Source organism: Nomascus leucogenys, chromosome 2 (genome assembly GCF_006542625.1).
Source record: "Nomascus leucogenys isolate Asia chromosome 2, Asia_NLE_v1, whole genome shotgun sequence".
Taxonomy (NCBI): domain Eukaryota; kingdom Metazoa; phylum Chordata; class Mammalia; order Primates; family Hylobatidae; genus Nomascus; species Nomascus leucogenys.
In genome coordinates, this window is record NC_044382.1 from 81762893 (window position 1) to 81790174 (window position 27282).

The 27282-nt window shown below is 45.8% G+C and overlaps 1 protein-coding gene across 4 annotated transcripts in view; it reads left to right on the forward strand.

Moving 5' to 3' along the window:
* Positions 1-10841: 10841 nt before the first annotated feature.
* The window catches only part of COG7 (component of oligomeric golgi complex 7), a 65839-nt gene continuing 49398 nt past the window's right edge, over positions 10842-27282 (forward strand). For 2 of the 4 annotated variants that reach the window (XM_030799772.1, XM_030799776.1), the window contains exons 1-4: positions 10842-11218; positions 17693-17841; positions 18484-18600; positions 21022-21190. In XM_030799772.1, the coding sequence (XP_030655632.1) occupies positions 11050-11218; positions 17693-17841; positions 18484-18600; positions 21022-21190 (604 nt within the window). In that variant the 5' untranslated portion in view covers positions 10842-11049. The other 2 variants (XM_030799778.1, XM_030799781.1) reach the window with 2 other exon arrangements.

Consider the following 27282-nt stretch of genomic DNA (forward strand, 5'->3'; position numbering starts at 1 on the left):
AAAATGTTTCCTTATCTGTGAGCCACTCTGAACACAAACAGGTCATGAAGATAGTGTTGAAAACAGAATAAATGACAACCAAAAGAAAAGTGAATATTATTTAGTAAAAATAGTGTAAATTGAGACAGAAAATGTTAAAGCTAGAAAGCAAGGGCAATATTTTAGAATGCAAATAGTGCTTGCCTACTACAATATTAATCCCAAATCCTTTAAATATACCCATTATAGAAGATGCTTACCCAGCGTCTAGAGTATAAAAGTCGGTTTGTTTGTTTTCTTGAGACAGGGCGTTGCTCTGTTGCCCAGGCTGGAGTGCAGTGGCACGATTGTAGCTCAATGCAGCCTTGAATTCCTGTGCTTAGGTGATCCTCTGGCTTCAGCCTCTGGAGTAGCTGGGACTACAGGTGCATGCTGCCACGCCCAGCTAATGTTTCAGTTTTTGGTAAAGACTGGATCTCTATGTTGCCCAGGCTGGTCTCCTGGGCTCAAGCGATCCTCCTGCCTTGACCTCCCAAAGTGCTGGGATTACAGGCATGAGCCACCATGTCCTGACCCCAGTTTGTTTTAAAGCCAAGCGATGCACCAAGATGTTTGTGTGCACATCTGACAGTGGTAATCTTTGGGTCAGGGAATTATAAATTTTCTTTCAATTTTTTATGAGCTTTCTAAAATCAGCTGAAAATAAAGCCTTGTTTTTTATGCTCAGTGTCATCTTTTTTTTAAGATAAAGACATTGACATGATTCAAAATTATGAAAGGTGAAAATTCTTCCCACCCAGTTACCATCCTCTGTCTTTTCAGAGGGATTCTAGGCATGTTCAAGAAAATATAGTATACTGTTGTGTGTTTTGTTCTTTTCATGTAACACTATAGACAGCTTGGAGAGAATGCCATTATCAGTATGAATTACTTAGAAACGTAACCCCGCTTTCTTCCCTGAGCTCATGTGGTACAAATCAAGCATTTATGTGTTGAAAGTGCTGCATGTTAAAACTCTGGGGTAGCAATTCCCTCGTAGTTTCCTTGTATCCTCTCCCTCCCGCTGGCACCATTCCCAGGCAGCCAAGCAGGCCGGACTTTTCCCTGGCAACCCTCTCTTGCTTCAATTCTGGCAGCCCTGTGCGCTAGAGTGAACCGAGTGTGGGCTGGGAAGTCAGGTTCAATTTCTAGTTTTTTACCACCTGTAGCATCTTGGGCAAGTCAGTGATCTCTGGGCCTCAGTTTTTATATCCGTAAATGGTAAAAATGTTACAAGTCTACTTCACACTTTTTGGTGAGAATTTAATGAGGTGTACAAAATAGCAGATAGGATAGATATTCTATAAATTTAGGTGCTATTTCTCAAATCACCTTCACATCTGAGATTTTCTTAACCATTGTAACTGGTGACTTCCGTTTCATTACTGTTCATTTCACAGCCTCTCCTGCTCTCATAAAACCACAGAAATTGTGCTAAGAATACTGATAACTTATGAATATTTTTATAGGCAGCAGAAAAGGTTGATACTTTTAATAAAATCTGACCATGCCAGCTGGGCGTGGTGGCTCACGCCTGTAATCCTAGCAGTTTGGGAGGCCAGGGCGAAGGATCACAAGATTAGGAGTTCAAGACCAGCCTGGCCAACATGGTGAAACCCCATCTCTACTAAAAATACAAAAATTAGCTGGAAATCGCTTGAACCCGGAAGGTGAAGTTTGCAGTGAGCCGAGATCATGCCACTGCACTCCAGCCTGGGCAACACAGCAAGACTCCATCTCAAAAAAAAAAAAAATCTGACCATACCCTTTGTTAAGATCAGGATCAGCTGCAATAAACCCAAAGTAACCGTCGAAATGTTTATTTTTCTCTGTATTAATTCCTTAGAACTGCTATGACAATGTACCGCAAACTGGGTGGTTTAAGTCAACAGATGTGTTGTCTGAGTTGTGCAGGGTGGGAGTCTAATATTGGGGCTACGGTGCTCCCTCTTGGTGGTTGCTGGCTTCCACCATCTTTGACTTCCTTAGCCTGTAGCTGCATAACTCCAGCCTTTGCCTTCATTGTCATGTGGTGTTCTTGTGCCTTCTTCACATGACCAGTTTTTTTCTGTTTTTTAAGAGACATGCTGGAGTGCAGTGGCATGGTCATAGCTCACTGCAGCCTCAAACTCCTGGGCTCTAGGGATCCTCCCACTTTGGCCTCCCAAGTAGCTAGGACTACAGATGCGTGCTGCCACACCTGACTAAGTTTTAAATTTTTGTAGAGATGAGGGCCTCACCATGTTGCCCAGGCTAGTCTTGGACTCCTGGCCTCCCAAAGTGCTGGGATTACAGGCATGAGCCACCATGCCTAGCCTGACCCTACTGCATCTCTAATCATATTTAATTAGTACTGCTTATCTTTTTGGATTACGTAAAATCAATTGCCCTAGCATTCAAGTTTCTCTACAGCATAGCCTCATCTCAGCTTCAGTTTCCTCTTTTGGAAATAGAAATACTACCTGCCTTAACTCAAAAGGCTGTGAGGAAACCGTGTGTTGGCTCGAGCCTGTAATCCCAGCACTTTGGGAAGCTGAGATGGGAGGATTGCTTGAGCCCAGGAGTTTGAGACCACCTTGGACAACATAGACCCCTGTCTCTACCAAAAATTACCTGAGAATGGTGCATGTGCCTGTAGTCCCAGCTACTTGGGAGGCTGAGGTGGGAGGTTGGCTTGAGCCCAGGAGGCAGAGGTTGCAGAGAAGATGACACCACTGCACTCCAGCCTGGGTGGCAGAGCCAGACCCTGTCTCCAAAAAGGTGGAAACTGTCATACTGGATAGAAAACACCACCACCACCAAATTCCAACTCTATGCTGTCTGCAAAAGGTACATTTAGGTTCACAAATCAGTAGGAAGTAAAGGATAAAAAATTAGCCATGCAAGTAATAATAAGAGAGCTGGAGTGGCTGTGTTAATATCACACAAAATACTTTTTTTTTTTTTTTTTTTTTGAGACAGAGTCTTGCTCTGTCTCCCAGGCTGCAGTGCAGTGGCATGATCTCACCTCACTGCAACCTCCACCTCCTGGATTCAAGCAATTCTCCTGCCTCAGCCTCCCAAGTAGCTGGGATTACAGGTGCCCACCACCATGCCCGGCTAATTTTTGTATTTTTAGTAGAGACAGGGTTTCACCATGTTGGCCAGGCTGGTCTTGAACTCCTGACCTCAAGTGATTCGGCCTCCCAAAGGGCTGGGATTACAGGTGTGAGCCACCGCACCTGGCACAAAAATAGACTTTAAGACAGAAGTATTACTAGAGACAAAAAAGAACATTTAATAATGATAAAAAGTGACTATACCAGGAAGACATAAAATTATAAAATGTATATGCACCTCACATCAAAGCCCCAAAATGCCTAATGCAAAAATTAATAGAATCGAGTGTAAAAATGGACAATTCAATAATAATTGGAGGCCAGGTATGGTGGCTCATGCCTGTAATCCCAGCACTTTGGGAGGCCGAGGTGGGTGGATCATGTGAGGTCAGGAGTTTGTGACCAGCCTGACCAACATTGAGAAACCCTGTCTCTACTAAAAATACAAAATTAGCCGAGTGTGGTGGTGCATGCCTGTAATCCCAGCTACTCGGGAGGCTGAGGTGGGAGAATCACTTGAACCTGGGAGGCAGAGGTAGCGTTGAGCCAGGATCGCATCACTGCACTCCAGCCTGACCAACAAGAGCAAACTCTGTCTCCAAAAAAAAAGTAAATAATAGGGCCGAGTGTGGTGGCTCACGCTTGTAATCCCAGCACTTTGGGAGGCCAAGGCGGGTGGATCACGAGGTCAGGAGTTCGAGACCAGCCTGACCAACATGGTGAAACGCTGTCTCTACTAAAAAATACAAAAATTAGCCGGGCGTAGTGGCACGCGCCTATACTCCCAGCTACTCAGGAGGCTGAGGCAGGAGAATCACTTGAACGTGGGAGGCAAAGGTTGCAGTGAGCTGAGATCACGCCACTGCACTCCAGCCTGGGCGACAGAGAAAGACTCTGTCTCAAAATAATAATTGGAGATCTAAATACCTTACCTTCAGTAACGACAGAACAACTACATAGAAAATCAGTGAGGATATAAAATAGTTGAACAACACTATTAACATAGCTAAAATATATATGACACTCCACCCAATGACTGCAGATACATATTTTCAAGTGCACATGGAACAGTCTTCAGGATACACCAATGCTAGGCCATAAAACAAGTCTCAGTAAATTTAAAAGAATTTAAGGGCTGGGCACGGTGGCTCAGGCCTGCAATCCCAGCACTTTGGGAGGCTGAGATGGGATTGCTTGAATCCCCCGGGGATTTTGAAACCAACCTTGGCAGCAAAGCAAGACGCCATCTCTATAAATAATAAAAGAATATAAACCAGCCGGGTGCGGTGGCTCATGCCTGTAATCCCAGCACTTTTGGAGGCCAAGGCGGCTGGATCACAAAGTCAAGAGATGGAGACCATCCTGGCCAACATGGTGAAATCCCGTCTCTACCAAAAATACAAAAATTAGCTGGGTAGGCCAGGCGCGGTGGCTCATGCCTGTAATCTCAGCACTTTGGGAGGCCGAGGTAGGCGGATCACAAGGTCAGGAGATCGAGACCATCCTGGCTAACACGGTGAAACCCCGTCTCTACTAAAAATACAAAAATTAGCCGGGCGTGGTGGCGGATGCCTGTAGTCCCAGCTACTCGGGAGGCTGAGGCAGGAGAATAGCGTGAACCCAGGAGGTGGAGCTTGCAGTGAATGGATATCATGCCACTGCACTCCAGCCTGGGCCACAGAGCAAGGCTCTGTCTCAAAAAAAAAAAAAAAAAAAAAAAAAAAAAAAAAAAAAAAAAAGCCAGATGTGGTGGCAGGTGCCTGTAGTCCCAGCTACTTGGGAGGCTGAGGCAGGAGAATCGCTTGAACCTGGGAGGTGGAGGTTGCAGTGAGCCGAGATCGTGTCACTGCACTCCAGCCTGGAGATGGACTGAGACTCCGTCTCAAAAAACAAAGTATAAATCATACAAGTATGTTTTCCAATCACATGGAATTGAATTAGAAATCAACAGGAAATCCAAGAAATACCCAACTATTTGGAAATTAAACAACATGCTTCTAAATAACCCATGGGTTAAATGAGTCACAAGAAAAATTTAAAAACATTTAGAATCAAACAAAAATGAAAACATCAAAATTTATGAATTACAGCTAGACCAATGCTTCAGAGGAAATTTTTTTTTTTTTTTTTTTGAGACAGAGTCTTGCTCTGTTGCTCAGGCTGGAGTGCAATGGCGTGCGTGATCTTGGCTCACTGCAACCTCCGCCTCCTGGGTTCAAGTGATTCTCCAGTCTCAGCCTCCTGAGTAGCTGGGACTACAGGTGCCTGCCACCACGCCCGGCTAGTTTTTGTATTTTTAGTAGAGACGGGGTTTCACCATATTGGTCAGGCTGGTCATGAACTCCTGACCTCAGGTGATCCACCCGCTTCAGCCTCCCAAAGTGGTGGGATTACAAGCGTGAGCCACGGCGCCTGGCCTCAGAGGAAATTTTTTTTAGAGACGGTCTCACACTGTCACCCAGGCTGGAGTGCAGTGGCACTATTATAGCTCACTGCAGCCTCAAATTCCTGGGCTCAAATGATCTCTAGCCTCTCAGGCTTTTGAGTAGCTGGAACTACAGGTGCAAACCACCATGGCTAGATAATTTTTTTTTTAACTTTTTGTAGAGACAATGTCTTGCTTTATAATTTTATTTTTTGTTTTTATTTTTTCCTAGCCATTAGACTATGAGGGAAAAATTAGTAATTTTAGATGGCTATAGGAGAAAGTATTTCAAATCAATAACCTAAGATTCTACTTTAATATACCAAAGAGCAAACTAAATTCAAAGAAAGAAGGAAAGTGATTAGCACAGAGATCAACAATAGAAAATGAAAAATAGAAAAAAATTAACAAAGTCAAAGTTGAATAGAAAAAAAATTAACAAAGTCAAAATAGGTTCTTTTGTTTTTTGTTTTTGTTTTTTTTTTTTTTTTTTTTGAGACAGAGTCTTTCTCTATCACCCAGGCTGGAGTGCAGTGGCCTGGTCTCGGCTCACTGCAACCTCTGCCTCCCAGGTTCAAGCAATTATCCTGCCTCAGCCTCCCGAGTAGCTGGGATTACAGGCGCCAACCACCATGGCTGGCTAATTTTTGTGTTTTTAGTAGAGACAGGGTTTCACCATGTTGGCCAGGCTGGTCTCGAACTCCTGACCTCAGATGATCTGCCTGTATTGGCCTCCCAAAGTGCTGGGATTATAGGCGTGAGCCACTGCACCCGGCCTGCAGCTGGTTCTTTTAAAAGAGCAACAGAATTCACAAATTTCAGCAGACTGACCAAGGGAAAAAAAAATTACCAAAGTCAAGAAAGAACAGGCAGATGTCACCACAATTCTACGGATGAGAAAAGACTATATGAGAATCCTTTGAACAATTTTATGCCAACAAATTATACAACTTGGATGAAGTGGACAATTATTTTTGAGATGGAGTCTTGCTCTGTTGCCCTGGCTGGAGTGCAGTGGTACAATCACGGCTCCCTCCAACCTCCGCTTCCCAGGCTCAAGCGATCCTGCCTCAGCCTCCCTAGCAGCTGGGACTACAAAACAAAACAAAACAAAACAAAATTAGCCATGCAAGTGTAATCATAAGAAAGCTGGAGTGGCTATGTTAATATCACATACAATAGACTTTTTTTTTTTTAGACAAAGTCTTTCTCTGTCTCCCAGGCTGCAGTGCAGTGGCGCGATCTCACCTCACTGCAACCTCCACCTCCCGGATTCAAGCGATTCTTCTGCTTCAGCCTCCCAAGTAGCTGGGACTACAGGCGCCCACCACCATGCCCGGCTAATTTTTGTATTTTTAGTAGAGACGAGGCTTCACCCTGTTGGCCAGGCTGGTCTCGAACTCCTGACCTCAAGTGATTTGGCCTCCCAAAGGGCTGGGATTACAGGTGCGAGCCACCGCACCTGGCCTAAAACCGACAATTTTTTTTTTTGGGGGGGATGGAGTCTTGCTCTGTTGCCCAGGCTGGAGTGCAATGGTGCGATCTCCACCTACTGCAACCTCTGCCTCCTGGGTTCAAGCAATTCTCCCGCCTCAGCCTCTTGATTAGCTGGGATTACAGGTGTGTGCCATCATGCCCAGCTAATTTTTGTATTTTTAGTAAAGACAGGGTTTCACCATATTTGGGCCAGGCTGGTCGTGAACTCCTGACCTCAAGCTATCCGTCCCCTTGGCCTCCCAAAGTGCTAGTATTACAGCACTTTGTGCCTGGTCCCAAGATTCATTTGCCATCTTAAAATCAATTACTATATCATTTGAATAGAATGTGACAAGAACCACATGATTATCTCAATAGGCAGAGAAAAAAAAAACGAAATCCAACATCCTAAAAAACTCTCAACAAACTAGGAATAGAAGGGGACTTCCAGCTGGGTGCAGTGGCTCACGCCTGTAATCCAGCACTTCGGGAGGCAGAGGCAGGTGGATCACCTGAGGTCAGGAGTTTGAGACCAGCTTGGCCAACATGGTGAAACCCCGTCTTTAGTAAAAATATGAAAAATTAGCCAGGTGTGGTGGTGGGCACCTCCAATCCCAGTTCCTTGGAAGGCTGAGGCAGAAGAATTGCTTGAACCTGGGAGATGGAGGTTGCAGTGAACTGAGATCACGCCGTTGCACTCCAGCCTGGGCAACAAAAGCAATACACCGCCCCCCCCCCGCCCACCCCCCCACCCCCGCCAAAAAAAAATTTGGAAAGGAAAAAGGAAGTGTCTATTCACAGATGACATGATCCTGTATGTAAACAAATCCCAAACAACACCCCCACATACAAACTAGAAAACAGATTTAACAGTCAAAGGGTACAAGATAAATCTATAAAAATCAATTGTTGCTGAGTGTGGTGGTTCACGCCTGTAATCCAGCACTTTGGGAGGCTGAGGCGGGTGGATCACCTGAAGTCAGAAGTTCAAGACCAGCCTGGCCAACACGGCAAAACCCCGTCTCTACGAAAAATACAAAAATTAGCTGGGTGTGGTGACACATGCCTGTAATCCCAGCTACTTGGGAGGCTGAGGCAGGAGAATTGCTTGAATCTGAGAGACGGAGGTTGCAGTGAGCTGAGATTGCCCTGCTGTACTCCAGCCTGTGTGACAAAGCAAGACTCTGTCACACACACACACACACACACACACACAAAATCATTTTTCTGTAACAAGAAACTATGAAAATTAAGAAAATTCCATTCATGGTAGCATTAAAAGGAAATAATTTATTTTATTTATTTATTTTTTGAAACGGAGTCTCACTCTGTCACCCATGCTGGATAACAGTGGTGCGATCTCTGTTAACTGCAACCTTTGCCTCCCGGGTTCAAGCAGTTCTCCTGCCTCAGCCTCCTGAGTAGCTGGGATTACAGGTGCACACTACCACGCCAGGCTATTTTTGTATTTTCAGTAGAGACGGGGTTTCACCATGTTGGGCAGGCTGGTCTCGTGTCAAACTCCTGACCTTGTGATCCGCCTGCCTCGGCCTCCCAAAGTGCTGGGATTACAGGCATGAGCCACTGTGCCCGGCAAAGGAAATACTTATAAATAAATAAATTTAACAAAATAAGTGCAAGACTCATATTATACAATGAAAACTACAAAATATTGCTGAGAGAAATTAAAGAAGATCTAAATCAGATCTAAATCCCCAGGGGTGATTCCTACTAGGGGACACTTGGCACTGTGTGGACAGATTTTTGGTTGTCACAATTTGGAGAGGATGTTGCTCCTAATGGGTAGCGGCCAGGGATGCTGCGAAATATCTTACAATGCATAGGACAGCCCCCATAACTAAAAATTATCTGGGCTCAATAGTGCCAAGGCTGAAAAATTCCCATCTGAATAAATGAAGAGGCATTTCATGTTCTGGATTGGAAGAGTCAATACTGTCATGATGGCAATTCTCCTAAAATTAATCCAATAATTCAACAGTTCAACATAATCCTTGTCAAAATCCCAGCAGGATTTTTTTTTTTTTTTTGAGATGGAGTCTCGGTCTGTTGCCAGGCTGGAGTGCAGTGGCGGATCTCGGTTCACTGCAACCTCCGCCTCCCAGGTTCAAGCAATTCTCCTGCCTCTGCCTCCTGAGTGGCTGGGATTACAGGCACGCGCCACCATGCCCAGCTAATTTTTGTATTATTAGTAGAGATGGGATTTGACCATGCCGGTCAGGCTGGTCTCAAACTCCTGACCTCGTCATCCGCCTGCCTCGGACTCCCAAAGTGCTGGGATTACAGGCGTGAGCCACTGCGTCCGGCCTAAATTTTTAACAAGAACAAAGTAAGACTTACACTATCAGATTGCTCCCCTAACCTCCCCTCGTCTCCCCTCCCCGCATTGCTCCCCTCCTCTCCTCTTCCCTCCTCTCCCCCCCACCAAATAATTGGGACTCCTAGCAGAAGGGTTACCCCAGCTAAAACCTACTCAACCCAGAAGAATAAGACAAACCAAGGGAGATGCCAATGAAAAACCAGTGGCTATCAGGCATGGAGATGGCAGCCAGCCACTCATACCCCAATGGCAGGCCAACTTGGAAAACTGTCCCCTGTAGGGTTTCCAAGGATGACGTCTTGTCCTCCCCCTTGGGTTGGTCCCACTCTTGAAACAACATAAAACCTTAGAACCTAAAGAATACCCTCATACCTTCCCCTACCTTTTCTTCTTTTCTTTTTGAGACAGGGTCTCGCTATGTCACCCAGGCTGGAGTGCAGTGGCATGATCACAGCTCACTGCAGCCTCGACCTCCTGGGCTCAGGCAGTCCTCTCACCCCAGCCTCTCGAGTAGCTGAGACGACAGGTGTGTGCCACCACACTCAGCTAATTTTTAAATTTTTTGCAGACGGGGTCTTCCTATGTTTCCCAGGCTGAGAAATTGTTTGTGATTATGGGTTATGCACAGATTTCTCAGCCGCAACACCAAAAGCATGATCCATAAAAAAAAAGATGATAAGGAACTTAACAAACTTTAAAAGGTCTGCACCTCAAAACACATCATTAAGAAAATAATTAGGCCAGGCGCGGTGACTCACGCCTGTGATCCCAGCACTTTGGGAGGCCGAGGCGGGCGGATCACCCGAGGTTGGGAGTTTGAGGCCAGCCTGGCCAACATGGTGAAACCCCGTCTCTACTAATAATACAAAAGATGGCGGGGCGTGGTGGCATGCGCCTGTAATCCCAGCTACTCAGGAGGCCGAGGCAAGAGACTCGCTTGAACCCAGGAGGCGGAGGTTGCAGTGAGCCGAGATCGCATCCCTTCACTCCAACCTGGGCGACAGAGCAAGACTCCGTCTCAGGAAAGAAAAAAAAAAAAAAAAAAAAAGGAAAGAAAAAGAAAAAGAAAGAAATAGCCGGGCGTGGTGTCGCGCGCCTGTAATCCCAGCCACTCTGGAGGCTGAGGTGGGAGGATCGCTTGAGCCCAGAAATTTGAGGCTGCAGTGAGCTGAGATCGTTCAATTGCACTCCATTGCTGCCCAGTGCGCTCCACTGTTGCCCAGGCTGTCCTTGAACTCCTGGCCTCAAGCGATTCTCCCGCGTCAGCTTCCTAAAGAGCTGGGATTACAGGCGCGAGCCACCGCGTAAATGCGCTAATGTATTCAGGGCTTTATAGTAAGCACATAGTTTAGTCCTCGGCAAATGTTAGCAGACGTGGGATGTTTGTCGCTGCGGTGAGCTCTCAGTCCGGGGCGTTTCTCCCACACCCAGCTCTGCTCAGTACTCCGGACGCCCGCAGTCGCTATGGTAACGGCCAACGACTTCCGGAAGAAGAACGGCGGGCGGCGAGGGTCATTCCCAGCCGCAACCTGAGTAGGCTGAACAGGGAAGCGCAAAGGGGCAAGTTACCCGTCCTGGCGTTTCTGGGGTTCGCCTCAGAGGCTAGCCTCGGTGTTCTCGCAGGCTCGCGCGCTTCTGCATTCCCGTTGCCACCCGGAACCAACTCTTAAGTCCAGGCCTGAGACAGTGCAGCCATGGACTTCTCCAAGTTCCTGGCAGACGACTTCGACGTGAAGGAGTGGATCAATGCGGCCTTCAGGGCCGGCTCCAAGGAGGCGGCGTCCGGGAAGGCGGATGGCCACGCAGCCACCCTGGTGATGAAGCTGCAGCTGTTCATCCAAGAGGTGAACCACGCCGTGGAGGGTGAGCCGCGCGAGGCCCTGGCCGCGGGACCCTCCCCTGCTCTCGGCCCGGCAGAGGTCACCGAACTTGCGTGGGGGCACTCAGGTGGGCGGGGCACGCATGGACAGCAAATACCCTCGGCGAAAGAGCAAGCCCCGAACTCCTGATCACATCAGCGGGACTCTCAGCTGGGTGCCGGGCTCTCTTGAACACTTGCTAATTTTGGGTGTTGTTTTTCTTCTTCTGGCTGGGCTATAAGTTTCCCTTTTCTTTTCTTTCTCTTTGTTTTTTCTTTTGAAACAGGGTCTCTCTTGGTTGCCCAGGCTGCAGTGCAGTGGCTCGATCATAGCTCACTGCAGCCTCGAACTCCTGCACTCAAGCGATCCTCTCGCCTCTCGAGTCGCTGGGACTACAGGCACGAGCCACCACGCCCCGCAAATTTTGTTTAAAAAAAAAAGTTGTAGAGATGGGATCTCACTGTGTTGCCAGCCTGGTCTCAAATTCAAATTCCTGGGCACAATGGGTTTTCCAGTCTTGGCCTCCCAAAGTGCTGTGATTATACCTGTGAGCCACCACACCTGGCCTCAAGTTTCCTTTTGGAACTTAAAAGAGTGGATCTTATTGCAGTAGTTCTTCTCTAACTCAATAGCAGATCTCTGGGATTTCCTTTTTATTATTATCCATAGGCACTGGAAGACAAGATGGATCTTTTTAAATGCTAGAAGTTTTAACCAGTTCTTAACATGTCTTTGTTGAGGTACCTTCCAGAATGTAAGATACAACAGCTCCAGTTTCTGTTATGGTGACTTGAATGTCAGGGTCAAGGGCCCAGTGTCAAAGAAAATTGGCTTTGACTTTTTGTAATCTAGGAGCACAAGTCTGTGAGATGTTTATTCAAAGAGTTAAAGAGCCTGTTTTTGTACCAAACAATAAACTGTAAAAAGAAAAAAAAAAGTGAATTTTGAGAGTATGAAGGAATAGCCAACGGATCCTTATATCTGTAAAAAAACATATTATAGTATAGGTGTAAGGGAATGACACAGATCTGGAAAACATTGTTTTAGTGGATTTTATGTCAGCTGAGGAAGATAGGCTGGTCTCAGTGGAGACTTAAACCTCTTTTTTTTTTGAGACAGGGTCTCATTCCTCATTCTGCTGCCCAAGCTGAAATGCAGTGATACCATCACAGCTCGCTGCAGCCTCAAACTCTGGGTTCAAGCAGTCCTCTCGCCTCAGCCTCCCAAGTAACTGGAACTATAGGCATGTGCCACCATGCCTGGCTAATTAAAAAAAAAAAAAATTTTTTTAGAGACAAGGTCGCACTATGTTGCCCAGATTTATCTCAAATTTCTGACCTCAAGTGATCCTCCCATCTTGGCTTCCCAAAGCCCTAGGATTACTGGTGTGAGCCACCATGCCTGGCCTAAACCATTTTTTGAGGATAAGTTAAATTATAAAAAAAAAAAAAAAACATGCACTGGCAATCATTTCATGTAACTCCTTGACTTGACTTTTATTCAACGTGTGTTGATTCAGTACATACTGTACACAAGTCTGTCTCCTAGGCTCAGATTGAAAGACCAAACAGACTGCTTCCACTGGGAGTGGATGGTCCAAGAGACGTTCCCATTTTTTTTTTTTGAGACAAAGTCTCACTCTGTCCCCCTGGCTGGAGTGCAGGGGCGCCATCTCAGCTCACTGCAACCTCCACCTCCTGGGTTCAAGTGATTCTCCTGCCTCAACCTCCTGAGTAGCTGGGATTACAGGCGTGTGCCCCATGTCTGGCTAATTTTTGTATTTTTAGTAGAGACAGGGTTTCATCATGTTGGCCAGCCTGGTCTCAAACTCCTGACCTCAGGTGATCCACCCACCTTGGCCTCCCAAAGTGCTGGGATTACAGGCATGAGCCACTGCGCCCGGCCAGTTGTGCCCATTGTTTAAGAAAAGGTAGGGAGGGGGCTTTATTTCACTGCAGATTGTTTTCTTTCTTTTTTTATTTTTTATTTTTTGAGACAGGGTCTAACTTTGTCACCCAGGCTACAGTGCAGTGGTGTGATCAGTGCTCACTGCAGCTTCACCTCTCAGGCTCAAGGAGTTCTCCTGCCTCAGTATCCTGAATAACTGGGACCACAGCCTTGTGCCACCACGCCAGGCTAATTTTTTTATTTTTTGGTAGAGATGGGGGTCTCACTATGTTGTCCAGGCTGGTCTCAAACTCCTGAGCTCAGGTGATCCTCCAGCCTTTGCCTCCTAAAGTGCTGGGATTACAGGCGTGAGCCACCGTGCCCAGCCCATATTCTTTATTGTACCTTGCATCTTTTATTAGTTATTGAGCATCTACTATGCATGTGTCCAGAAATGGGCAGTGGGGACAAAAAGTTTATCTTGCTTGAGCTTGCTGCCTGTGGGGAAGATAGAAACAGTAAATTACAATGAGGGATGGCTTTACTCAGAATAGAATCTGGAGTTGTGAGAGCTGGCAGGAGGGTGCAGTTACGTGTTGTTTAGGAGAATCATAAAGCACTTCCCCTGTGTTAGACCTTGAAGGAAAACTTTGTAGGGCAAAGAGGAAAAGACATTAATAATAATATAATAGCAAATTGGCCGGGCACAGTGGCTCATGCCTGTAATCCCAGCACTTTGGAAGGCCAAGGCGAGTGAATCTCCTGAGGTCAGGAGTTCGAGACCAGCCTGGCCAACATGGTGAAACCCCATCTCTACTAAAAATACAAAATTAGAGGTGGGTGTGGTGACATGCACTGTAGTCCCAGCTAGTCGGGAGGCTGAGGCAGAAGAATTGCTTGAACCCAGGAGGCAGAGGTTGCAGTGAGCAGAGATCCCGCCACTACACTCCAGCCTGGGTGACAGAGTGAGACTCTGTCTCAAAAATAATAATAATAATGATATAATGGCACATATATGAGGTTTGGTACATGTCAGACACTCTTTTTAGGGCTCTATATGTATTAACTAAGTGATTCTCAAACATGGGTTGCAATGCTCTCCTCGCCTCCCTTTATCCTTGTTCCTGCCCTCAGGAACGGGGAATATTTGGAAATTGGTGGGAGGTTTGTTTTTTTTTTTGAGATGGAGTTTCATTCTTGTTACCCAGGATGGAGTGCAATGGTGTGATCTCGGTTCACCGCAACCTCTGGCTCCCAGGTTCAAGCAATTCTCCTGCCTCAGCCTCCCGGGTAGCTGGGTTTACAGGCATGTGCTACCATGCCTGGCTAATTTTGTATTTTTAGTAGAGACAGGGTTTCTCCATTTTGGTCAGGCTGGTCTTGAGCTCCCGACCTCAGGTGGTCCGCCCGCCTTGGCCTCCCAAAGTGCTGGGATTACAGGCATGAGCCATTGCGCCTGGGCTGTGGGAGCTTTTTTAGTTGTCGTAGTAGTGGGGAATACTGCAGTGACATTCAGACATAGGACATTCAGTGGGAGGACCCAGTGATGCTTAATGTCCGGCAGTACTTGGTACAATCCTGCACAATGAAGAATTGTCCTGGCCTAAATGTGAACAGTACCTGCTTTTGGGCATGGTTATCTAATTTAAACCTGACAGTTATCCTTAGAGGTAGGCACAGTTATTATGCCCACTATAGACTTGTAGAAACTGAGGTTGAGAGAAGTTAAGTAACTTGCTCAGCATCATGTTCCTAATGAATGGGAAGCCTGGACTGAACCCAGATAGTTGGCTCCAGAGGCCAGGCCCTTAACCATTATATTTCACTGCTTCCTTGGTATTAAAGAGAGAGAGAGAGTAACATATGCACAGGAGTGTGGCTATAAGAAGGCATAGTCCAGGGAAAGGTGAGAAGTTCAAACAGTGCTGCATGAATAATATCAATAAACAGTCTGGGTGTGATCTCAGTGCTTTGGGAAGCTGAAGTGGGAGGATTGCTTGAGGCCAGGAGTTCCAGACCAGCAGTTCCAGACCAGCCTAGGCAACATAGCAAGACCCTATCTCTACAAAAAATTAAAAAACTAGCCAGCATGGTGGTTCATGCCTGTAGTCCAGCTACTCGGGAGGATTGCTTGAGCCTAGAAGTTCAAGGCTGCAGTGAGCTAGGATTGCACCACTGCACTCCAATGTGGGGAACAGAGTGAGACAAGATAATTGGTAGTATTATTATTAGAGAATCACACTTTCGTAGGAGAAAAGTAACTGAAGATGAGGCAGATAAATAGATCGGGATCAGCTGGCGAAAGACCTTTCTGGCCAGCCTTAGGAGTTTGGCTTTTATCCCTCAGGCAGCAGGTAGCCTTCATAGGTTTAAAGCTTCATTTATTTTTATGCAAGATGAGACAAGGGCCCAAGTCTGCGATGAGGAAAGGTGATTGTAGCCGTTCAAGCACATGCTGAGGACCCCAAATTGGAGGACCAATTTCTTCATTTAGTCAGTCAACAAATATTTATTGGGCACAAACTCTTTTCTAGGTTCTAAAAATACACTGTTGAAGAAGACCCAGTGTTGGATTGGAGAGGTCCACAGGGGCCACGTTATGCAGGGATTTTATTTATTTATTTATTTATTTATTTATTTATTTATTTATTTATTTTTGAGACGGAGTCTCACTCTGTCGCCAGGCTGGAGTGCAGTGGCGCAATCTCGACTCACTGCAACCTCCGCCTCCCAGGTTCATATGATTCTCCTGCCTCAGCCTCCCGAGTAGCTGATTCCACAGCTGTACACCACCACGCCCAGCTAATTTGTGTATTTTTAGTAGAGACAGGGTTTCACCACATTGGCCAGGATGGTCTTGATCTCTTGACCTCGTGATCCGCCTGCCTTGGCCTCCCAAAGTGCTGGGATTACAGGCGTGAGCCACCACACCCGGCCAGGGATTTTATATTTCTTTATTTTTAAGAAACAGGGTCTTGCCCTGTCACCCAGGTTAGAGTGCTATGCAGGGATTTCAGTGTCACATTAAAGAGTTTGATTTTAAGGCTGGGTGCAGTGGCTCATGCCTGTAATCCCAGCACTTTGGGAGGCTGAGGTGGGTGGATCACCAGAGACCAGGAGTTTGAGACTAGCCTGACCTACACAGCAAAACCCCGTCTCTACTAAAAATGTAAAAATTAGCCGGGCATGGTGGTGCACAGTTGTAATCCCAGCTACTTGGGAGGCTGAGGCAGGAGATCACTTGAACCTAGGAGGCAGAGGTTCCAGTGAGCTGAGATTGTGCCACTGCACTCCAGTCTGGGTGACAGAGGGAGACTCTGTCTCAATAAATAAATAAATACAGTTTGAATTTAATTTAAAAATAAGGCATTGTAGGATTTTTAAGCAGTGGAGTAACATAGTTCAGGAGGCTATTGCTGAGGTCCAGAAAAGAGATGACAGTGGCTCCAACTGGGGTGATGGCAGTGAAGATGATGAGTAATGGGTAGATTTAAGATATTTTTAGGCTTGGCATTGTGGCTCACACTTGTAATCCCAGCATTTTGGGAGGCCTAGCCAGGCAGGTCCCTTTAGCCCAGGAGTTTGAGACCAGCCTGGGCAACATGGTGAAACTCTGTCTCTACAAAATATATAAAAATTATTCAGTCCTGGTGGTGTGTGCCTGTAGACCCAGCTACTTGAGAGGCTGAGGTGGGAGGATCACCTGAGACCAGGAGGCTGAGGTTACAATGAGCTGTGATTTCACCACTGCACTCCAGTCTGGGCAACCGAGTGAGACCCTGTCTCAAAAATGATTTTAAAATAGGCCGGGCGTGGTGGCTCACGCCTGTATTCCCAGCAGGCGTGGAGCCCAAGGCCGGTGAATCACCTGAGGTCAAGGGTTCAAGACCAGCCTGGCCAACATGGTGAAACCCCGTCTCTACTGAAAATACAAAAAATTAGCTGGGCATGGTGGTGGGCGCCTGTAAACCCAGCTACTCAGGAGCCTGAGGCAGGAGAATCGCTTGAACCCGGGAGGCAGAGTTTGCAGTGAGCCAAGATTGCGCCACTGCACTCCAGCCTGGGTGACAGAGCGAAACTCTGTATCAAAAAAAAAAAAAAAAAAAAAAAAAAGACCATGGAAAGCAGGCATTGGGGCCAGACCCATCTGAGGCTTAGTTTTAGCTCTGTAAGATCTTGGGCAAGTTACTTTAACCTCTCTGAGTTTTCTTATCAGTAGGAGGTGGCTGCTAATGACCACCATGGACATTAAGTAATACAATGTATGCAAAGCTCCTGGGGCATGCCTCCTTGAAAATGGAGTTATGATTTCACTGGTGATTGCAAGTTGGTGTTGGGACAGGTTGATTGTTGATTCCTTGTGAAATCAAAGGCCCTTTCCCATCAGTCTGGGGACGTGATCCTGGCAGAGGCCACCTCACTGCCCATCTCCTCTCCTGCCCCGTATTTTCTGCAGGCTCCAAAAACCGTCTGATTGGTCGTGCGTTTCCTTTCTGTTGTCTGATTTGTTTCCTATTTTTTACTGGTGACTGGTCCAACTTTCACCTTTTGTGGCTATTGCCGTTCTTGATTTTTTTTTTTTTAACTACAGAAACAAGTCACCAAGCTCTCCAGAACATGCCCAAAGTGCTCCGTGATGTCGAAGCCCTAAAACAGGAGGCAACTTTCCTGAAAGAACAGATGATTCTTGTCAAGGAGGACATTAAAAAATTTGAACAGGATACATCTCAATCCATGCAGGTATTTTGGCTCTTGTCGTAAATGATGATTCTTGTTTTGGGAAGGTGGTCACTCTCGTGAGGGGTTTAGAACAGCACGGTGTTTTGGGAGGCCAGCCATCACTCAAGATTCTGCCCAGCACTCAAACTATGCTCTTTTTTTTTTTTTTGAGACAGAGTCTCGCTCTGTTGCTGGAGTGCAGGCTGCAGTACAGTGGCATGATCTCAGCTTACGGCAACCTCCACCTCCCAGGTTCAAGCGATTCTCGTGCCTCAGCCTTCTGAGTAGCTGGGATAACAGACGTACAACACCATGCCCGGCTGATTTTTGTATTTTTAGTAGAGACAAGGTTTCACCATGTTGCCCAGGCTGGTCTCGAACTCCTGGTCTCAAGTGATCCTCCCATCTCGGCCTCCCAAAGTGCTGGGATTACAGGTGTGAGCCACTGTGCCCAGCCCCCCGAAACTATGCTTTTGCTTGGGTCTTTCAGCTGATTCATCTCTTCAGCACTGCTGAATAAATTTAGCCAGATGATTGGTGTTTTGGGAGACAGAAGCTCCCTAAAGACAGGAGCAAGCCACCATACTTACATTTCAAGTCCCTGGTGACAGATGGAGAAAAAGGACCTACGCCTTCATTTTTCACCCCTCATGTCTCTTTCAGGTGTTGGTAGAAATTGACCAGGTGAAGTCCAGAATGCAACTTGCTGCCGAATCGCTTCAGGAAGCAGATAAGTGGAGCACATTGAGCGCCGATATTGAGGAGACATTTAAGACTCAGGTAGGTTTCTTGTTTAGGGGATGTTATGAAAGGTATTTAAGCAAGAACATGAAGTTTGGAGAAAGCAAAAGAGATAGCAAAGTTGATAGCCAATAGCAGCATTCAGAAACCTTCAGACTCAGGGTGGGGAAGATCTGAAGCTGTTCGGTGTGTTTCCAGCCTCTTTAGCTTGCACCCTCTGTGTGACTGAAGCCTCTTAGTCACAGAGTGAGTTCAAGAGAAGCCTCGATAAAGATGTATAGGCACCAGGCACCATGGCTCATGCCTGGAATCCCAGCTCTTTGGGATGCTGAGGTGAGAGGATCACTTGAGGCCAGGAGTTTGAAACCAGCCTGGGCAACATGAGACCCCCATCTCTACAAAAAATTAAAAAATTAGCCAGGTGTGGTGCTGCACACTTGTAGTTCCAGCTACTCAGGAAGCTGAGGCGGGAGGATCTCTTGAGCCCAGGAGTTGAAGGCTACAGTAAACTATGATCATATCACTGTGCTGAGGGACAGAGCAAGACCCTGTCTCAAAAAAAAAAAAAAAGAAAAGAAAAAAAGAAAAACCAGCACAGGCAGAGAAGGTTGGGGGTAAATGAATGAGAGGGTGGAACATGGGGATGGGGGAGCCGTATATACCATGGGGACTTGGTGGGTTATTGACCCCTTCTGAGGCTGCAAAGTGTGGAAAATAGTAACATTTTCCACCTGGGATGTAAGGATGAAGTAAGATGATGTCTTATGAAGAACTCTTACTCAATTGTAAAGCAAAATGAATGATTTATCAGTCAATTTTTAAAAAAAGTTACAAATGCACATAGGAACAAATTTATTACACAGGAATAAACTGCAAAAAATAAGTTTTTTTCCTAACCCTGACCCCCACCTTAGTCCTCTAATTTTTCTTTTTTTTTTTTCTTTTGAAACGGGGTCTCATTCTGAAGCCCAGGCTAGAGTACAGTGGCGTGATACCTCCACTTCCCAGGTTCAAGTGATTCTCCTGCCTCAGCCTCCTAAGTACCTGGGATTATAGGCGTGCACTACCATGCCCGGCTAATTTTTGTATTTTTAGTAGAGATGGGGTTTCACCATGTTGGCCAGGCTGGTCTTGAACTGCTGACCTCAGGTGATCTGCCGTCCTTGGCCTCCCAAAGTGCAGGGATTACAGGGGTGAGTCACAATGCCTGGCCAGGGGCTAATTTTTCTTGTACAGACAAGCCCCGTTATCAGCTTTATGCCCATCCTTCCAGATACACACATATGTATTTATGTTCCCTGCCCCTTTTTTTCCTCACAAAGCTCATTGTGAACACTGCTTTGCACTTTATTTTTTCACTCAACAATCTATCTTTTATTTATTTATTTATTTATTTATTTATTTTTGAGACAGAGTCTTGCTCTGTCGCCCAGGCTGGAGTCCAGTGGCATGATCTCAGCTCACTGCAAACCTCTGCCTCCTGGGTTCAAGCGATTCTCTTGCCTCAGCCTCCCAAGTAGCTGGGATTACAGGTGGGCGCCACCATGCCCGGCTAATTTTTGTATTTTCAGTAGAGACAGGGTTTCACCGTGTTGGCCAGGCTGGTTGCAAACTCCTGAGCTCAGGTGATCCTTCAGCCTCGTCCTCCCAAAGTGCTGTGATTACGGGGGCGTGAGCTACCCCGCCCGGCTGCCTGGCCAATTTCTTAAAATGTTTTGTAAAGACAAGGTCTTGCTATATTGGTCAGGCTGGTCTTGAACTCCTGGCCTCATGCAATCCTCCTGCCTCAGCCTCTGAAAATGCTGGGATTTATAGGTATAAGCCATTGTGCCCAGCCTGGATGTGAATATTTTTAAAACTCTTAGCACATATTGCTAAATTGCCTTCCAGAAAGACAGTATAAATTTAAATTTATGATACCAGACAGATTGTCTTTTTTCTTTGTACCCTCACCAACAATAGCTATTATAATTTTTCAGACACTTTTCCAATTTGTTAGGAGGAAAATGACACTTTCTTGTTTTAATTTAATTTGCATTTATTTGAGTACAGTTTTTTTTTTTTTTTTTTTTTGAGACAGGGTCTTTCTCTGTTGCCCAGGCTGGAGTGCAGTAGTGCCATCTTGGCTAACTGCAGTCTCCACCTTCCAGGCTCAAGTGATCCTCCTGCCTTAGCTTCTGAGTAGCTGGGACTACAGGTGCGCATGACCACACCCAGCTAATTTTTACTATTTGTAGAGACTGGATCTTGCCATGTTAACCAGGCTGGTCTTGAACTCCTGGCTTCAAGGGATCCTCCTGCCTGAATCTCCCAAAGTGCTGGGATTACAGGCATGAACCACCACCATGCCCAGCCCCATTTTCTTACTTGATGAGTTGCCTTTTCATGTATTTTATCTATTCCCAATTGAGGCAGTAGGGATCTTTTAAAATAAATATTCTCTATTCTGGTCTTTTCTAGGACATAGCTGTGATTTCTGCCAAGCTAACAGGTATGCAGAACAGCTTAATGATGCTTGTTGATACACCAGACTACTCAGAAAAGTGTGTGCACTTGGAGGCACTGAAGAACAGGCTGGAGGCCCTAGCCAGTCCGCAGATTGTAGCAGCGTTCACCTCTCAGGCTGTAGGTGAGTGCTAGCTGCTTCTCATCTCTGTGTATATCTCTCTATAAAGATAAGGCCTTGTAAGTCTTCAGTTTTTAGAATGTCTTAATGGCAATTGAATTATATAGATTAGAAGGAACTCTGTAATTTTTTTTTTTTTTTTTGAGACGGAGTCTTTCTCTGTCACCGAGGCTGGAGTGTAGTGGCGTGATCTTGGCTCACTGCAACCTCCGCCTCCTGGGTTCAAGTGATTCTCGTGCCTCAGCCTCCTGAGTAGCTGGGATTACAGGCATGTGCCACCACGCCTGGGTAATTTTTGCATTTTGAATAGAAACGGGCTTTCACCATGTTGGCCGGGCTGGTCTCAAACTCCTGACCTCAGGTGATCCACTCGCCTCGGCCTCCCAAAGTGCTGGGATTAACAGACGTGAGCCACCACGCCCGGCCAGGAGTGTCTTTCTATTGCTTTTATGTGTAGAAAGCAGTAACTGCTTTTGGAATTCTTGGGTCACACGCTTTCTCCTTCAGAATTCTTCATTGTCTTCTGCCATCTATATTTATTTTTCTTTCCCCCCAGAATGTCTCACAAAACAGCCAAATATACTTCTGTAAAGACAAAAGGTGAAATGCTACTTCTGTGAATTCTGTTTTCTAGTGCGAATGCATTTCCCTCTGTATTCTGATAAGTATGAGATTGGCCTGCCTCTTCTTCCTATTTTTTTTTTTTTTTTTTGTAGGTAGCTTGTTTCTTTTCCCTGAATAGTTATAACAGGGACTGACAAACATTTCCTGTAAAGGGCCAGATCATAAATATTAGGATTTGGGGGCCATATGGTCTCTCTCACAGATACCTCTGCAGTTGTGGCACAAAAGGCCACTCATAAATGGATGGGCTTTTGCTGTATGCCAGTAAACTTTTTTTGTTTTTTTCAAGACGAAGTCTCGCTGTGTTCCCCAGGCTGGAGTGCAGTGGTGCGACCTCCACCTCCCAGGCTCAAGCGATTTTCTTGTCTCAGTCTCCTGAGTAGCTGGGACTACAGACGTGCGCCACCACACCTGGCTAATTTTTATATTTTCAGTAGAGATGGGGTTTCACCATGTCATCCAGGCTGGTCTTGAACTCCTGATCTCAAGTGATCTGCCCACCTCGGCCTCCCAAAGTGTTGGGATTAGAGGCGTGAGCCACCATGCCTGGCCAAGTAAAACTTTATTTACAAAAACAGATGGCAGTTTGGCCTGCTGGCGCATAGTTTGCCAAATTATGGCTTCTTTTACCTTGTAGTTTAGTAACTTCTCTAGGTTCTTTTTCAGTTTTGAAAATTTTTAACTTTTCCAGGACCCAGCGTCAGCCCTTTTCACCTACCAATTCATATCTTCATTTACAGAAAATCGCCTTCCTTAAAATTTTTTTTTTCTGTTTTGTTTGTTCTCTTTTCTGTCTTTGAGAACATCAACTATCTGTTCAATCGCTCTCCTTTTTCCCTCTCCATATATATCATATTTTCTCTGATCTCTTTTGGATGTTTGCCTGCTCCCTCTCAGTCTCCTCCTGCCATGTGTGGTTTTTCTAAAGCTTATTTTTCATTTGTCTGATGGAGTTTTCTGAAGTATCTGTTCTGGAGCATATATGCAGGGCAGTGTGAATCCATGACTCTGGTTTGCAGTCCTCAAACTTCACCCAAATAAACTCTCTACTTATTTAAAAAAATAAAGTATCTGTTCTTGGCTGGGTACAGTGGCTCATGCCTGTAATCCCAGCACTTTGGGAGGTCAAGGCGGGAGGATTGCCTGAGCCCAGGTGTTTGAGACAAGCCTAGGTATCATAGCAAGACCCCGTCTCTACAAAAAATAAAAAATTAGCCAGGCATGGTGGTACACGCTTGTAGTGTCAGCTGCTGAGGAGGTTGGGGCAGAAGGATTGCTTGAGCCCAGGAGTGACAGAGTGAGACCTTGTCTCAAAAAAAAAAAAAATAGGTTTTGTTATCTTTGTTCTTCTAGTTAATTTTTTTGTTATGTCATGGTTTACTTCCTAATTTTTTTCCTTAGCTCTGCCAACCTCCCTTTATATCTCATTGTAATACCTTAGATTCTTTTTTTTTTTTTTTTTGAGACGGAGTCTCCTTCTGTCACCCAGGGTGGAGTGCAGTGGCATGATCTCTGACTCCTGGGTTCGAGCGATTCTCCTGCCTTACCTCCCGAGTAGCTGGGATTACAGGCATGCGCTACCACACCTGGCTAATTTTTTTTTTTTTTTTTTGAGACAGAGTCTCACTCTGTCGCCCAGGCTGGAGTGCAGTGGCACGATCTCGGCTCACTGCAAGCTCCACCTCCCGGGTTCACGCCATTCTTCTGCCTCAGCCTCTCCAAGTAGCTGGGACTACAGGCGCCCGCCACCACGCCCGGCTAATTTTTTTTTTTTTTGTATTTTTAGTAGAGACAGGGTTTCACCGTGGTCTCGATCTCCTGACCTCGTGATCTGCCCGCCTCAGCCTCCCAAAGTGCTGGGATTACAAGCGTGAGCCACCGCACCCGGCCTAATTTTTTGTATTTTTAGTGGAGATGGGATTTCACCATGTTGGCCAGGCTGGTCTTGAACTCCTGACCTCAGGTGATCTGCCTGCCTTGGCCTCCCAAAGTGCAGGTATTACAGGTGTGAGCCACCATGCCCAGCCTATTTTTTTTTTTTTTGTAGATGGGGTCTTGATATATTGCCCAGGTTGGTCTTGAACCCCTGGCCTAAAGTGATCCTCACACCTCAGCCTCCCGAAGCCTTAGATCCTATTAAAGAAAGGATATGTAATTTCTTTGAGAGTGTGAAGCAATTATTGCCTAAAATTTTCTTCTCTTTCTTAGGGAAAATCTTTGGAAGTGTTCTTTTTTAGAAAAAAATTTAAAAAATTGTGGCAAAGTACACGTAACAAAATCTACCATTTTAATAATTTTTAAGTGTGCATTTCAGTGGCATTAAGTACATTCACATTGCTGTGCAAACATCACCACCATCCATCTCCAGAACCTTTTTCTTTCTGAACTGAAATTTCATACCCATTAAACAGCAACTATTTCATACCCATTAAACAGCAACTCCTACCCTCACCTGCCAGCAATCATCATTCTACCTTTGTCCCTATGAATTTGACTACTCTACATGCCTCCTATAATGGATTCACATAGTATTTTTCCTTTTATGGCTTAGCATAACATCTTCAAGTCTCATCCATGGTGTAGCATGTGTCAGAATTTCCTTTCTTCTTAAGGCTGAATAATATTCCATCTCATATATTACCACATTTTCTCTATCTATTCATCTGTTGATGGACATTTAGGTTATTTCTACCTTTTGGCTATTGTGAAGGATGCTAGAATGATCACGGGTGTACAAGTGTCTGTTTGAGTTCCAGCTTTCAATTCCTTTAGGGATCTACTCAGAAGTGGAATTGCTGGATCATATGCTTATCTTTTTTTCTTTTTTTTGGAGACACAGTTTAACTCTGTTGCCTAGGCTGGAGTGCAGTGGCATGATCTCGGCTCACTGTGACCTCTGCCACCCAGATTCAAGTGATTCTTGTGCCTCAGCCTCCCAAGTAGCTGGGATTAAAGGTGTGCACCACCACACCTAGCTAATTTTTGTATGTTTAGTAGAGATGGGGTTTCACCATGTTGGCCAGGCTGGTCTCGAACTCCTGGCCTCAAGTGATCCGCCCATCTTGGCCTTCCAAAGTGCTGGGATTACAGGTGTGAGCCACCACGCCCAGCCATATGGTAATCTGATGTTTAATTTTTTGAGGAACTGTTATACCGTTCTCCATAGTGGCTGCACCATTTTACACTACCACCAGCAATGCACAAGGGTTCCAATTTCTCCACATCTTTCCAACCCTTGTCGTTTTTTGTTTTTTTGGATTATAGCCATACTAATGAGTAGGAAATGGTATCTTATGGTTTTGATTTTCATTCCTCTAATGATTAATGATATTGAGTGTATTTTCATTTGCTTATTGACTATTTGTATATTGCTGGAAAAATGTCTATTCAAATCCTTTCCCCATTTTTGTTTTGTTTTGTTGTTTTTTTAGACAGGGTCTTGCACTGTCACCCAGGCTGGAATGCAGTGGTGCAATCATGGCTCACCACAGCCTTGACCTCCCAAGCTCAAGTGATCCTCCCACCGCAGCCTCCCAAGTAGCTGGGACTACAGGTGTGCACTGCCACACCCAGCTAATTTTTTGTTTTTTGTAGAGATAGGGTCTTGCTATGCTGCTCAGGCTGATCTTAAACTCCTGGACTCAAACAATCCTCCCTCCTCAGCCTCTCAAAGTCCTGAGATTACAGGTATGAGCCAGGGTGCCTGGCCCTTTACCCAATTTTATATTGGGTTATTTGGTTTTTTGCTGGTGAGTTGTGGAAATTCTTCATATATTCTGGATATTATTATTTTATTGAATATATCTTGCAGATATTTTCTCCCATTCCATGGATTATCTTTTCATTCTATTATTGATGAAATCTTTTGATGCCTAAGTTTTTAATTTTTTTTTTTTTTTTTTTGAGACGGAGTCTTGCTCTGTCTCCAGGCTGGAGTGCACTGGCTTGATCTCGGCTCACTGCAACCTCTGCCTCCTGGGTTCAAGCGATTCTCCTGCCTCAGCTTCCCGAGTAGCTGGGACTACAGGCTTGTGCCACCACGCCCAGCTAATTTTTGTATTTTTAGTAGAGATGGAGTTTCGCCATGTTGGCCAGGATGGTGTCAATCTCTTGACCTCGTGATCCACCTGCCTCAGCCTCCCCAAGTGCTGGGATTACAGGCGTGAGCCACCGTGCCCGGCCCGAAGTTTTTAATTTTGTTGTGGTCTAATTTATTGAGTGCATAGGTACCGTGGTGGGGTTTTCTTTGTTTCTGCTGATTCATGTTTGTGTGTGATAGTGCTTTTGTTCTGGGCCTGGTATTTACTGAAAAATAGTGGAATTTCCTTGGAAACCCCTCCTTGTTTAAGAGAGCTTTCCTTTAGCCCTTGATTGAAAGTTTACACTCTCCGCTGTGCTCTTCAGTTACCTAGAGAGAATGGCCTCAGTACTCATCTCCAGCCCTCTAATTCCCTCTCTTCCCCATTTGTTAATTCTTTATTTTGAGTCTTTTCTTCATTCACAGGATTCTAAGGCTGGAGCTGGGGGGTTGGAAAGTTGCGATCTAGGAGCTTCGTTCCTCACATTCTCTCGTGAATTTGTGGCTACCACAGAGCTCACTTTTCTGGTTGGGGTTACATCCAGTTATGTGGGGTTGGGGGAGTGGGAGTGGGGATGGAGAGGTGGTGGCTCCATGCATTTAAGGTTTTTTGTTTGTTTCCTTCTGAGTGAGCTGGCTACTGGGAGCTGGTGTTGGATTTGAGTGATGCCTGGTGGTTCAGCATCATGGGTTTGGTTTTGGAGATAAGCAGTTTTTGACAGCTTTCGTGCACAAATTTGAATCAGGCTTGACTCTAGGCAGGACACGGATTCAGAAGGCGAAAATGGCGCTTTTGAGCCCCGTAGGCCGCCGCCTCTGCTGGGCCGCGGTGGAAACAGCCCTCCCTCCCATGCCTGGCCCAAGCCCCCTTGGCCCCCAGTCTTTGGCCCTTTGTACTGTTCTGCGCCACACTTAGCGCCCAGACTTTTACCAGCTTCCCCACCCCATTGTGGCCCAAAGTGCTTGGATATCTGGTTGGGATTCTCTGAAGTATGTAGTACAGATATTTTCCTGGCTTCAACGCAGATGAAACGATGCTTTTCTTTTGGTGATTAATCTTAATTTTGGCGAGTATCAGGAAGGGTTCCCCCGCCCCACAGGTAATGTGCTGTTTATAATCAGCCATGTTTCCCAGAAGGCTGAGGTAGTTCTTTATCTAACGGTTTTTACTTTTTATTTTTTTCGAGACGGAGTCTACACTCTGTTGTCCAGGCTGGACTGCAGTGGTGGGATCTCGGCTCACAGCAACCTCCACCTCCTGGGTTCAAGCTCCTCAGCCTCTGGAGTAACTGGGATTACAGGTGTGCGCCACCACGCCCGGTTAACTTTTTATATTTTTAGTAGACGTGGGGTTTCACCATATTGGCCAGGCTGATCTCGAGCTCCTGACCCC